General features: G+C 38.4%; 1 protein-coding gene across 1 annotated transcript in view; it reads right to left on the reverse strand.

The window, feature by feature from the left end:
• The window catches only part of Stk26 (serine/threonine kinase 26), a 53,908-nt gene that overhangs the window by 17,713 nt on the left and 22,423 nt on the right, over positions 1-13,772 (reverse strand). Inside the window, exon 3 of the mRNA XM_051178812.1 lies at positions 7,290-7,520. Coding sequence (XP_051034769.1) covers positions 7,290-7,520 — 231 coding nt within the window. The remainder of the gene's footprint in view (positions 1-7,289; positions 7,521-13,772) is intronic.

The raw sequence follows: 13,772 nt of genomic DNA on the forward strand, positions 1-13,772 counted from the left end.
TGCTATCTGTGTAATTTTAGAGTGTGAAGACATTTTGCATTGTTCCATTTGTTTTAATACATTTTAGAACTTTTACCAGCCATAATTTTAATATGTTTGCAACACTTGGAATTAAAATAAATCCCCCCCATGAAATGAGAACATGTAGTTTACTATGACAGCTACAGATTGTTAAGTTCCAAGCCTGACACTTCATTGGGAGCTGAACAAGCGAAAATGCTTATAGGTGAGATATAAAGAAATGCACTATAAAATACACGCGCGCGCGCGCACACACACACACACACACACACACACACACACACACACACACTTCTAGCTCTATTGGATCAATACACGATGACCAGAATAGTACAGTAGCACTCTATGAGGCACTAGATTTGATCTCCTGCACCCCCCCCCATAAAACCTTTTTAAAATAAATCACCAACTTCCTCTTTCTTTCAGACATAGCTTGAAAAACTTCTTTCTCTATAGCAGTCCATGAATGGTATTCGCTGAAAATTTGTGAGACCAGAGACTTGACTAGAGGTGGAAAGGCAGGTTTAACTAGGCTGACAGCAGCTCACGCTGTGAATGAATTGTGTTCTGTTAGCCCATTTCCAAGTAAAATATTTAAGTTTTTGAAGCCTGTGCTTCCTCATTAAAATAACGTCTAGGTTCCAGGAGAAGGGGGCGGGGATAGATGCTCTCAAAGATAATTTTAACATACATGACTCCATAGTAGCATAGCATGAAGTATGCCAGAGGTACTACCTACAGTTTTCTACATTAACCATTTTACTAGCGGAAAATGGTCATTGCTATGCTTCAACTTATGACACATGTACTATTTTTGTCACTTGAAAGCCTCAGTTGTGGGTCACTGCTACTAGCATTCGTACTTTTAACATTACACAACAGCATTCAGGGGTTCAATTTAATGTGTGCAACATTTCCATGGGACTGGAACTTTATCAAGGCAGGAAATGGACTCCAGAGATACAAACACTCATGAGATGAGGACAGTTGTATTGACATTGTAGGGAAGCTGGGATGTAGCTTACTCTGGAGTTAGGGAGAGAATGTTCACATAGAACAAATATAAGACACACAGGAAGTCTTTTTTCTTGTACATGGGTATGCATGATGTGTGTGTGTGCGCGCGCGTGCGCACATACACAGTTTTCACGTGTCTGGAAACACACGTGTGTAGAAGCCTGAAGGTGAATGGCTTCCTGCATTCCTTTCTACCTACCTTATATACAGAGACCAGTGTTTTAGGGTCCCCCCCACTGAACTTTGAAGTTACTGTTTTGGCTAGTCTGGTTAGACAGCTTGCTCTGCGGGTTTTCTGTCTCTGCTTCTAGCAGGCTGGGATGAAAGGCCATATGTACTTACAGAACTTCTACCTAGGTTGCAGGGATTTGAACTCTGGTCCTGATCCTTGCATGTCAGGCATTTTAGCTGATGAGACACCTCTCCAACCCCTGGTAAACCTGTTTCTATGTGGGAGATATAAGAGAAAGTGTCCCTATCCTCTTCACACCCCCTCCAGTAATCTTGCTGTCCACTTTGTTCCACCATTGCAGTCGAGCTTGAACCCAGGAAGCAAAGCACTTGTATTACATGATGGCTACGAGACCTCTGCTGCCTCCCCTATTATTGTGGGCATCTATGTCTTATTTTCTAATGTAGACACAGGAGCCTCTGTGCTTTGTATCGTCAGGCACTGAGAACCTGACAACTGCGAACGCGGTACGGTTTTACCTGTTTTAAGAGGAAGAAAAAAAAATTCTTATAATGACTTATAAATTAAGATTTATTCACTCACCACAGACTTGTTTCTAATAAGAAACTCTACTCCTTCTACCACGTGCACTCAGAATGGTTCCTGTGTGCCTGACATTTAAAAGAAAGTCCCTATAAAATATGCTTCTACTTTGCTGTTCTGCATGAACGAAAGCACCTGTTTTTCTAGTTAAAAAACAATGCATGCCATTTGGTTTGTGCCATTTCAAAATGGAAGCTTTCCAACTGTCACCAAAATGGATGCATAGAAAGCTTATAAGCAGTGACCTCACAAAACAGGATATATGGCTGAGTTTTCTCAAGTCACAACTGAGTAACTTCTACGTCGGAAAATAAGGCTTCCTAGCAGTAAGCGAGCTGTTCCCTGGAACTTTGAAACAAGCCAGGGATTTGAGAGGTTTTTGTGGCTGTCTTCTTTAGATCCCTCTATTTCTAGAGACAAGCTTCGCAGGAGAGTATTCTGGACTCAGGCAAGGCCTGAGGGAGCACAGTCAAAAAAGAAACACCAAGGAAGCATATCCCAGCTCTGACCCCACCTCTCTATCCCCACCCAACTTCATGCTTTTTCTCTTAAAAATACAAACAAAACATAGAGTTTAATTTGTGTTGGGATGGTCTCTGCCCTGGAGAGTAGCTGATATATTCACGGTTCATTTTGAAGTATGCCATTTTTGCATTGTTGTTCGACTATCACCACTATCCATTTCTAGAATGATTTTAATGTAGCCTGAATGATTTTATAGAATTATAAGGGACAGTAGAGATAGCTATATGAAGAATGTGGCCAGAAACTTTACCCCTTCTACATGGCGTTTTTTCCAGTTGTGAACCCATCGTTCATAACCCACAGCCCACAAAGTCAAAGCTCCAGTAGTTCAAACGCTACTTCCCCAGGGTTAGTGTTTTTGCCCTCAGTATACTCAAATATAAGTAGGTAACAAGAGAAAAATCTGAAACACATACCTAGGGCTGAGGAAGGAGGCAAGCTGTCAGAATAAAGTGGATGAGACTGCCTGAGAAGATTACAGGCAATGAGATGAATGCACATAGTAGGCATTCAATAAACACATGCCTGTTGAAGTATGGGCCTTCTCAGAGATGGATTCTGCTAAGCCTAAAGGCACTTTTATTTTTAGAAAAGAACATTTTACAAAGGAGAAAGAAATGACCTTCAAGCCTTATAAGCACATTTTCAAATAAAAGAATATTCCAGAGGCATTGAACATATTCTACATGAAATCACAAACACAGTTTTGTTGTAAAAAAAAAAATAACATGAAGGCTGTACAACTAAAGATTTTACTCTGGAACATTTCACTTCATTTTCAAAACAAATACTGGTTGTGGTATATATGGACCTTCAGATGGGACCATATTTCCTTAACATAAACAGACAATTTCATCAGCTAATACAAGCGTGACTCAAATTCTAGTCAATGCCTGAATGAGCCTCATTTAAAAATTACATTGAACTAACAAAATATTTAAAGATTATAAAAGATTCTTGCACTATTATGTGATCAGTAGGAAAATGTTTGTGTACCTTAGCACTCTTCATAAAAGACTAACTTTGTCAAGAAAATCTGCAGTGAGCAAAAAATGAAAGGGAAACACTGTGGTCACACTGATGTGTATGTCTGCTTTTTACTCTTGTTTTTAAGTCCTACAGCGAGCTCAGTCAAAATGAACACCTAGTACATTTTTGCATGTCTGAAGGAAATCACGACAACAGCACACAGTTTTAGAGAACATATAATTTTCTCTCAAATGTAATAACTTTTTAGCCCAGCTTACAGTAAAGTCACTTTTTACCCTGGCTGACAGTAAAGTCTTGGTTATGTATGATACCCTGTGTAAATCCCATATCCTCTGTGATCAAGTAAGCTGACTCACAAACTCCACTGGCATGTAAAATGCAAGGACAGGCCCCCAGTATGTGTCTAAGTCAATTGACAAAGCCATTCCCTCATGGTAATAACAGGATGTGGTCTTAAGTTACGCTGACTGCTTTAAAGAGAACCCTGTTAGATTTGATGTGGTTTTAGTTTATAATAATAAAAACAAAAAACAAAAAAAAAATGCATGCCTACGCATCAATACAAATGGAAAATAAAGAGTTGATTAATTTCACTAAAATACTTCGCCCACAAGGGTGGTTAATAACAGTACTCAAAAAGCTCCACAAGGTAAGGGCAGGAAACCATGAGTACAGGGCCAACCTGGACACTTAGGCCTAGGATTTAGCTTAGCGGTAATATGTATCAACCATGTGTAAGTCTCTGGGTTTCAATTACACACACACACACACACACACACACACACACACACACCACATGCGACTCAAAGAGGAAGTGACTTAAATCACAGAACAGTTCTAAGTTTTGTATGTATAACCATTTATCTATAACTACATTTATACAGTTTTGTCACAAAGGAAAAGGTTCTTCAAATACCCTTTTCCAGGCCCTCCATTAATGATGGATAAAGATGAAAATATTCAGTTTTATCCTTTTGTAAATATATTGGATATTAGTTTTCAAACATGGACTAGTGTAAACACATCCTACAGTCAATATCTGGGACAAAATAAAGCATCAGTTTGTACATATTAATAGCTGAAGTAATTACTAGATGACTAGTATGTAGATACTACTAAGCTAGGTTTGAAGGTAGTATTTTAAAAATATGGTATCTCACAAATAAAAACCCACACAGCTACAACAGTTGCCTATGAGCAAACTGTACTAAACAAAGGTTCTTAGTAACTATTAAAATCTTCACCACCATGGAACTGCTGATTTAAAATAAAATATTATGAAAAGATTTTAAATAGGGTTTATTTAACATTTTAAGGCAGCCACTGAAAATAGCTTATCTGATCTAGGTGCCTAAAAATAACAAGGGTCATGTTTGCTCTAGAGAATCTGGAATTACCAGTATTCAATCCAGAAAGAGCAATGTATGACAGAAAATTCCCAGAGCTGCCTGCAACAAAGCCCATTGTGGGAATTAGAGGGAGATCCTAAAGGTCCTGAGATGGAGAAATCACTCCAAAGCATTCCATAAAACAATATGACCTGCCAAGTTAGATATTTAAGGAATGAATACAAAAGCAAACATTATGCTACAAAGAACCAGACTTTTTCATGTGTAGTAAAATATGATGACAGCTAACTCTTAGTAATAAATGCTGAAATTAGAATTTTCCAGCCTCATCACCTCTTTCTTGAGGCCATTTCTTCATGCTGTTCTTGATTAAAAATACACAAGTAATCACTTGCTTTTTTGCGCTTATTAATATGCAGCTTTTGTTTGAGTTTAATTTTTGCAGTCCTGTGAATGGAACCCAACAGGACAAGCATGCTAGGCTACACTCCCGTCCATTTCACCTGTAACCTGGCATACATACTTTTATCAGAAAATCTGTACTTTTTTTGTAATACTGGAATGAGTGTTCTCTGGTTACAGGGGCATGCTATTCATTTTATATCTCCAGCACCTGGTACCTTGTATGACACAGTTTCTAGCTGTTGACTGACTCTATAGTGAATTCACTCCTGTTCCATCCAAAGCATACAATATTAGAATTAAATAAGTTTTGCAAAGTCAGTAAGCTTGATGACTTTTAGTATCAACGTAAACATGTATATGTACACACACACACACACACACAGGGGTGGAAAGAAGAGAATGAGAAAGAACATATACACAAACCAAAATAACTCATAGCCCTAACTGTAACAACATGGGAGACACAAAGGAGCAGGATCTCTCCACAGAAAGGGTCACCTGTGACACTAGCATACCTGTGCAGCCAAGAGATGTCTAGGAACAGAAAAGAAAGGTATCGCCGTGCAGTAGGAACCACTGTGGCCCCAAGTGGACTGCTCCAGAAGATACTGCCATCATTACTGCTGAAGATACTGCCATCATTACTGCTGAAGTGATCAACAGCCAATTTTCCAGGAAGGCACAACAACACAGCCTTGCTCATGAGGCAAATAACTGCTGAGGCAATGGGAAAAGGAGCCTCTATTCTCCCAAACTATGCCACTTCCTCATCCTGGGATTAATGGCTGCCCCATGACGGTCCACAGTTCAGATCTTGGATCTGTAGCTGTACTGGATCCACACCAAGTGGGACCACTGCATTAGACTGCTAGCTCACACTCGGGTAGAACTAAAGTATCTCTTTGGGAACCTGTACTTCCCACACTAACTAGTCTGGTGGATATGAGGGAAAGCAAGCTCTCTGGAGGGAGGCTAAATGTCTTGATGGCAACATTTTATTCACATCTCAGACAACTCAGGCACCACCGTACTGAAACTTCCATCTGCACAGAGCTGGAAATCTTTCTGCACATGCCTGAGCTCCAGACATGCACTCCCGCCTCTTAGAAGCACTGTTAGTAAAGCTATGCAGTGAATCCATACTACTGTGGCAATGTCTCCACTCACAACTTGGATTTAATGCTACCGCCCATAGCGAAATGGCTCACACTGGGCTGCAAGTAGTTTCTTTCATATTTATTTGTCTCTTATTTATTTTATCTTTCTTTATTACTTTTTGACAGTAGGAAAAGGATTTATTTATTAAAGAATGCAGCTGTGAGTCACTGGATAAATGAACACACTTGTCATATATCACTTTGGGGTAGAACATGTCATTGTGCGTGGGATGGGAACTGTCTCTGTAAATATTGCACCATCTTCTGTGAATGAAGAATTTGATCATATAGATTTTAGTGTTGTGGAGGAAGAAAGCAAGAACCTGGTGATGGTGCAGGTAAACTATATCATGTGCTCAGTATTAGTCATTTGCTGGACCGAGGGATATAAAAACTAGGATCAGTCAAGCTAAACTGTGTTATCAATGAGCTCACATCCGTGTAAGAGAAAAATGCATAAATAACCACTATAACTCAATGCTATGCAACTTAATCAGTTCTGGGTTTGAGACAGATTAGAATATTAAGAACAGCTGTAGAAATCCAGGGGTACAGCTTTTATGTGGCAATATGGCCTTAAAGACCACAAACCTTTCTTCTGGCCTGTACCAAAGTTCAGGGATAGAAGAGTGTGTCTAAGCTCTGGAGTATTTTCAAGCAGTGGCTGCTAACTCTAACAATGCTTTAGTTGACACCATAAATGGAGCTGGATTCTGCATGGAGGGTAGAGATAGCCAAATCCTAATTTAAGTCTCTGCCTTTAATACTAGCAGGCAGATCTCTATGAGATCAAGACCAGCCTGTTCTATATTGTGAGTTCCAGGACAGCCAGGGCTACATAGTGAGACCCTGTCTTAGAGAGAGAGAGAGAGAGAGAGAGAGAGAGAGAGAGAGAGAGAGAGAGAGAGAGAGAGAGAAAGAGAGAGAGAGAGAGAACAAAGAAGATACTACCTTTCAAAAACAGAGTTAAAAAACAAAATATAATGAAAACACCATATGAAATAATACAGCATGAACACCTTATGAAATAATATATAACAAGCACATTACCTTCAAATAGGAGCCATAGTATTTTGTTACATATGAGCTGTCGCACTGACTCAAAACAGTTATTTCTTGCTGAATGTCTTCTATTTCATCTTCAGCTTCCTCAAGGTCAATGATTTTAATTGCAACCACTTGCTGGGTACGGTTATCAATTCCTTTGAAAACTTCTCCAAAAGAGCCTTTTCCAATGCGCTCTAATTTTGTGAACAGTTCTTCTGGATCAGCTATATTATTCTAAGGGGAAAAAAGAAGAGAGTAAATCCAAATGCTTTGAATCAATTTCCTTTAGGTTTATTTTTATTTTATGTGCGTTTATTTTTATTTTCCTGCATGTACGTAAGTATACCACATATGTGCCTGGTACCTATGGAGGCCCAAAGAGAGCATTGGATCTCCAACAACTGGAGTTAAAGACAGTTGTGAGCTGTTACCTGGGTCTCTGGCAAGAACAGCCAGTGCTCTTAAGCACTGAGCCATCTCTCCAGCCCCATGAATCAAACTTTTTAAAGAAAATCAGATTAAAGTTATAGCATACTTCATGCACATTTTCATATTTATCACACTCAATATATATCAAATGTTTCTAAGGGTGTAGAGAAAAGGGAATTAGCATAACCACTACAAAGAATGGTAGGAACAGTCTTCAGAAAACCAAAAATAGATCTAGCATTTGATACAGATATCAGACACTTGAGTTTACCTTTTTAGAAAATGAAGTAACCGTGTCAGAGATGTGCGCACTCTCATGCCTGTTCACAATAGCTAGGCACTATTCATAAGAACTAACATAAGGAATTAGTCTAGGTACTATACAGAGAAGAGATGACTAAATAAGAAAAATGTGATGTATATACACATTTACACAAATAGAATAACAGCTATCAAAAGCATGGTATACTATCCTTTACAACAAAATGGATAGAAGTAGATGGCATTACGGAAAGTAAGACATGCAAAAGACAAAAATCTACATATCCTTTTTACATAAGTATGCTTTAACAAGACAATTGGAAGAGTTGGGAGGAGAGCATGGGGGAGTTTGGATGGCAGGTAGCCAAACATAGCAAAGAGGTTTATAAGTTCAAATGTATAGTGTGTGAGTTGGGGGGGTACAGTTCGCAATAAGCTAATATGTTTTATGAATAACACAAGGTAATGATAAAGAGATAAGAATGTTAATTACCATATATGGTGTGCACATTTAGCATATACACATGGAAATACTGTATCATACCACATAAATATATACTACTGTTATGTCTTTAATTTTTATGTTTAAGGAGGTATCAATATTAACTACCCCAGTTTGATTGTTACACACTGTTTTGTGGGTACCAAATTATCATGCAACACCCCATCATGTGTATAATTACAATAATTCTAAAGAAAAATTTTTTCAAGTCATCTTACAGAAGGGAACTAAAATTAGACAACACAATACAATCTAGAACTAAGCATACATATGTACATTGGCTATGCTTATATGTATAACTGTACTGTCCTTTCTTGATACAGAGATAGCTTTTGCCTTAAAAGATGCAAAATTCATCCCATGAGACAACCTTTTTTATATTCTTATTGCTAAAGAGCCACTGCAGATCAGGTTGAAAATGAAGATTTGTCAAGCCTTTCAAAGAGAACATCATTAAAGTATACTTGAGGGACCTGTTAGTCTAAAACTTTACTTTGAGCTTCTTCAAAACCGAAAAAGATGTTAGTGGTTCTAGTCACTCAATCAAATTTGCCCACTAAACCTAAAGCATCTGTTCATTTACTATAATTTCCCGATGTTTCATCTCAACATGGATTTCAGGAGACAATTACAGAATCTGCATATCCTTTGTGTTTCACTTCATTAGCCAAAGAAGCCGCTGAAGTTTTCACATCAAGTTCTTTGTCTTGCACTGCAATTGAAGATTGCCATGTGCTTCTCTTTCTCATCTTACCTAAAATAAAGTTAGCACATGATCTAGTCACCTTCCAAGCTTCCCATATTTTCTCCTCCACGTGGTTTAATTTTCTTTTCTCAAAAATATACTTTCCATTTCCGAGTGTTTTCTTTTTTTTCTCTAGTTCAAGATTAGTGTGCATCCATACCCACCTTCAGTCACCATCTCCTGCGTACATCTCTAGATGCAGACAATATACATGGAAATTCCCATACGGCTCCCAGAGGGGCTTTTAGTGGGTTATAAGTGACTCTCCACAGTTCACATTTGGTTAGGATTTCTTTTCAACGACTCAATTACCAGCACTACAGATGTTATGGAGCATTGTTGGCTTCTTTTGTTCTCAGTTTGGTTTTGTTTATGTTTTTCCCAATTCATTGCCCAGGCTACCCTAGAACTTGTGATCCTCTGCCTTGGACTTCTTAAGTGCTGGAATTATAGGTGTGAACAACCAGGCACAGCTCCTTTGGTGTAGCCTTTTACCAACAATTTACTGTGATTACTGTCATATATATGGCAGCTAACCCACAGTTACCTCTTTGTGGTTTGTGTCATAATTTTTCCTCATTTTAGTATCTTGTGGTGGAAATAGTCATGAAAGAATTTGAGGATGAGTTCACCTCACTATAACTTCCTAAATTTAGAGTGGAATTAAAAAAAAAAATCCAGTGTCAAGTTTTTGCTTTCTTTCTTTAAGGTGTATATGTGTATGTGAAAGTGAATATGTGTATGTGAAAGTGAATATGTGTATGTGAAAGTGAATATGTGTATGTGTAAGTGAATGGGTATGTGGGTTCAAATTTGGGTGTAGGTACGTGTGTGTATCTGCATGGGGAGGCTAGAAGTCAACCTTGGGTGACATTGTTCAGGAGCTGCCCAACTTGTCTTATGTCTTTAAATTTTATTATTATTATTATTATTATTATTATTATGGAGGTGGCATAAGTACCACAGTGCATGCGTGTCAGACAACCTTTGTGGAATAGTCTCTTCTTTCCAAGGACTGAGCTCAGGTCACCCGGCTTATGTGGCAAGCATCTTACCTTGTTGAGCCATCTCACTGGTCCCTACCTTGTATTTTTAAGACATGGTCTCTTGTCGGGGTGTTGCAGCACAGTCCTTTACTCCCAGCACTCTGGAGCCAGAGGCATGTGAATCTCTTTGAGTTCAAGGCCAGCCTGGTCTACAAAGTGAATTCCATGACAGCTAAGGTTACACAGAGAAACCCTGCCCCAGAAAACCAAAACAACAACAAAAACATGGTTTCTCACTGGAAAAGAGGCTCACCCGATAGGCCATGCAGTCTGGTCATCAATTGTCTACCCTATCTCCACCTCCCCAGTACAAGGATTACAAACTTGCATCCACCCCACCAGGATTTTACATGGGTTCTGGGCATCAAACTTGGGTCCTCATGCTTGCAGAGTAAACACTTTACTTTAATGATGCTATCTTCACGGCCCCTCGGGATTTTTTGATATACCTGAACTTTGGAACTACAGACTTGATTAACAATGCATATTGGATGTACCATCTAATAATACAAACTGAGGAGTATACTATTAGCTAACTTACTAATAAGAAGGTAATAAGAAACAGAAATTAAATTCTACTCTTCTTAATTGGTGTTTTAAAAGGCTTTAAGTGAAGCTATCAACCCTAGGGAGGACACAGCTGTTCACTGCTTTCTGTAATAAATGGGCTCCTGCAAAATATGTAAATCATGCATTTAAAACCCAAGTCACATTTCACATTTTAAGGAAGCTATGAAGTGAATCCTAACTTAGCAATACAGTTTAAGAATTTCAATTGAGTAACAGTAAGTTGGAGACAGAAAAACAGACAGAACCATCCCTTACAAAGTATTTACAAGTCAACTCTAATTCTGGGCTTAAAACTTCTGCAAAACATCGACTTTTAAGTAGAAGAAAACTTAAACCAAGGATTCCCCCCGACCCCCGGCTGTAGCCTTATTCTCCTAACTATCTGAAGAGCAGAGACCTTTGTTTCACTGCCAACTCTAGAACCCCTTATAAATAACACCCAATTTCTAATTTCCTCTTTACTATCTTATACCGAAGTATCCAAAGGCAGATTTCCTTCTTGAATCTCTGCTTGGTTTTGTTTTTGTCTATCATCATTTTCTCTTTGTCTTTGTCTTTTTTTCTTTCTTTCATGAGGCTACTCTTTGTCAGCACTTCCTTTTTTGTTTCTTTCTTAGGTAGATGCTTCCCATGTTGCCTTGACCAGGATGAGAATATCTAGGTTTCCCAAAATGTCCTTCATCTTACAAGATCATCCTGCCTCAGCGGGCTGAGTGTTGAGACTGTGGAAGTATGCCATGATATCCAAGACAGAATTGGATATGATGGCATACTTCCACAGTCTCCACTCTTTCTTGTCTTTAGAATTAAGGCAAATTCAAACAAATAAATGGCAAGCATTTAAAGCAATGCAATGAAAACCCACCTTCCCAAGGACATGTGGAAGAGGGAGTTTCGAGTTCTCAAACTACGGGGACAAAGTGCTAGTAGAACTATGAAAGGCTCTTAACATGATCAGTTGTATAGCCTTAAGACATGCAGACTTCTAGTACACACCCAGAACTTCTGATTCAACATGCCTGAGACTGGGACTTTGCAATCAGCACAAAGAAGTGAAATTTACATCACTAGGTACAGAGAACTCTTTGCCCCAGGCAAGCATATAGGTCTTATCTACTTATGCACACTAAAGTGAACAACTTGGAGATTAAAATAAAAACCAAGACGTTTTATGTGTAGCTCAGTGGCAGAGACTGGGGCTGGATCTTCACCATCATAAAACAAAAACAAAAGCAAGAACGCTGTGTGCTTATATACTTCAAAACTGAAGTCTGCAACACTTCTAAGGGCTCATCTCAAAAATCAGTGCCTTTTCCTCAACACTACCAACATTCAAGGATTTCTCCAGCACAGGCCATGATTTTTCTAGAATTCTTCTCAAACATCATTTCCATCCAATACTGTCTCTGGGATACATTATAGTTTGAAACGTAATGGATGATAGTATTTATGTTAAAATCCAACAATGACGAGAAATAAAAGTCTTGATCTAGACGACAAAAGAGAATAACTTCAGGTTGTTAAAGAGAGACACTGCAGGAAAAGAACTGTAGAGAAAGTCAGATATATACTTTGGGTCCTAGCAGAACAGAGATCCAGAAAGGCAGAAAGGAAAGAAAAAGAAAAAAATTCAAGTATTATCTATTTTCTTTGAATATGAGGTAGCTAAGTAAGATTACCACTATGGGTCAAAGAGTGAAATCATTACGATGTACAAGTAAAGAAGGTAGATTTCTCCGTGTTAAATTTTTTCTCTGTGAACACCGTGAAAGGAAAAGGTTTGCAGTGGATTTCCTCTACAAGATACTGACACAAACTGGTTGAAAATGAACAGGCATAAGCCTCACAGTACTGCTGCATTCAGGATGACAGGACACCATCTTTCAAAGCAAGGACTTGGACATATGCAAGTACAACTGGCTTCTGCTTCAGCCCTAGGCCTTCTGAGCCAGCAGGAAATGCAAAGGTCATGAAACCTCATCTCTTATCACTGCTGCTATCTATATTCTGGATGTGTCCTAAACTACTATCACCAAACACAACCAGTGACATCTAAGGTATGGCAGAAATAATGAGAGGTCAAGGACCATACAAAATCCTGAGATTAAAAGAATGAGAGGACCTTTGAGATAAATAGGAAGTTGGCAAGACATCTTAGCCAAAACCTTCCTGTAACAGAGCAAACCGCAGCCTAGACAGATGATAAATCATTAGGTATACAAGATACATTGTCAGTGACAAAGGTCAAACTGAAATCCAGAGTTCCTGATTCTTATGTCCAAAGTTTCCTTTCTACAGCTTGAGTTTATCTGCAACTTAAATGATATTCCCCTTTTCCATAACACAAGAAATTATTCCCACTATAAATAGATCAAACAAGTGCCCAATGTCAACTTTGTAATAGATCATTATTTTTTTCAAGACAGGGTTTCTCTGTGTAACAGGTCTGTCTGTCCTGGAACTCAGTTTGCAGACCAGGCTGCTGGCCTCGAACTCACTGAGATCCTCCTGCCCTTTCTCCCAAGTGCTGGGACTAAAAGCATGCGCCACCACTGCCCAGCTATAGCTCATCATTTAAAGAAATTAAAAAAAAATTAAAGTTTCTTCAAATTTTAACACAGGAATTTCCTATTATAATTCCTTATTTTAAATCAATTGATAACATCCCATGTTTTTCATGTATTTATAATGTTTTGAAGTATGTATGTTTTAGAATAATTAAATCTAAATGCATCACCTCACAAGCTACAGTTTCTGTGCTGAGAACATTTAATATCTACTCAGTATTTTTCAAGACTACACTATATAGTTGTTAACTGCAGTCAACACATTGGATAATAGATCTCATAAACTTATTCCTCATAGCCAAGTAAAATTTTCTACCTTTTACCAACTACTTTGACTTCATCACAAAGCCTAGTGAACATTAGTGA

The sequence above is a fragment of the Phodopus roborovskii genome, unplaced genomic scaffold (assembly GCF_943737965.1).
Source record: "Phodopus roborovskii unplaced genomic scaffold, PHOROB, whole genome shotgun sequence".
In the NCBI taxonomy this organism is placed as follows: domain Eukaryota; kingdom Metazoa; phylum Chordata; class Mammalia; order Rodentia; family Cricetidae; genus Phodopus; species Phodopus roborovskii.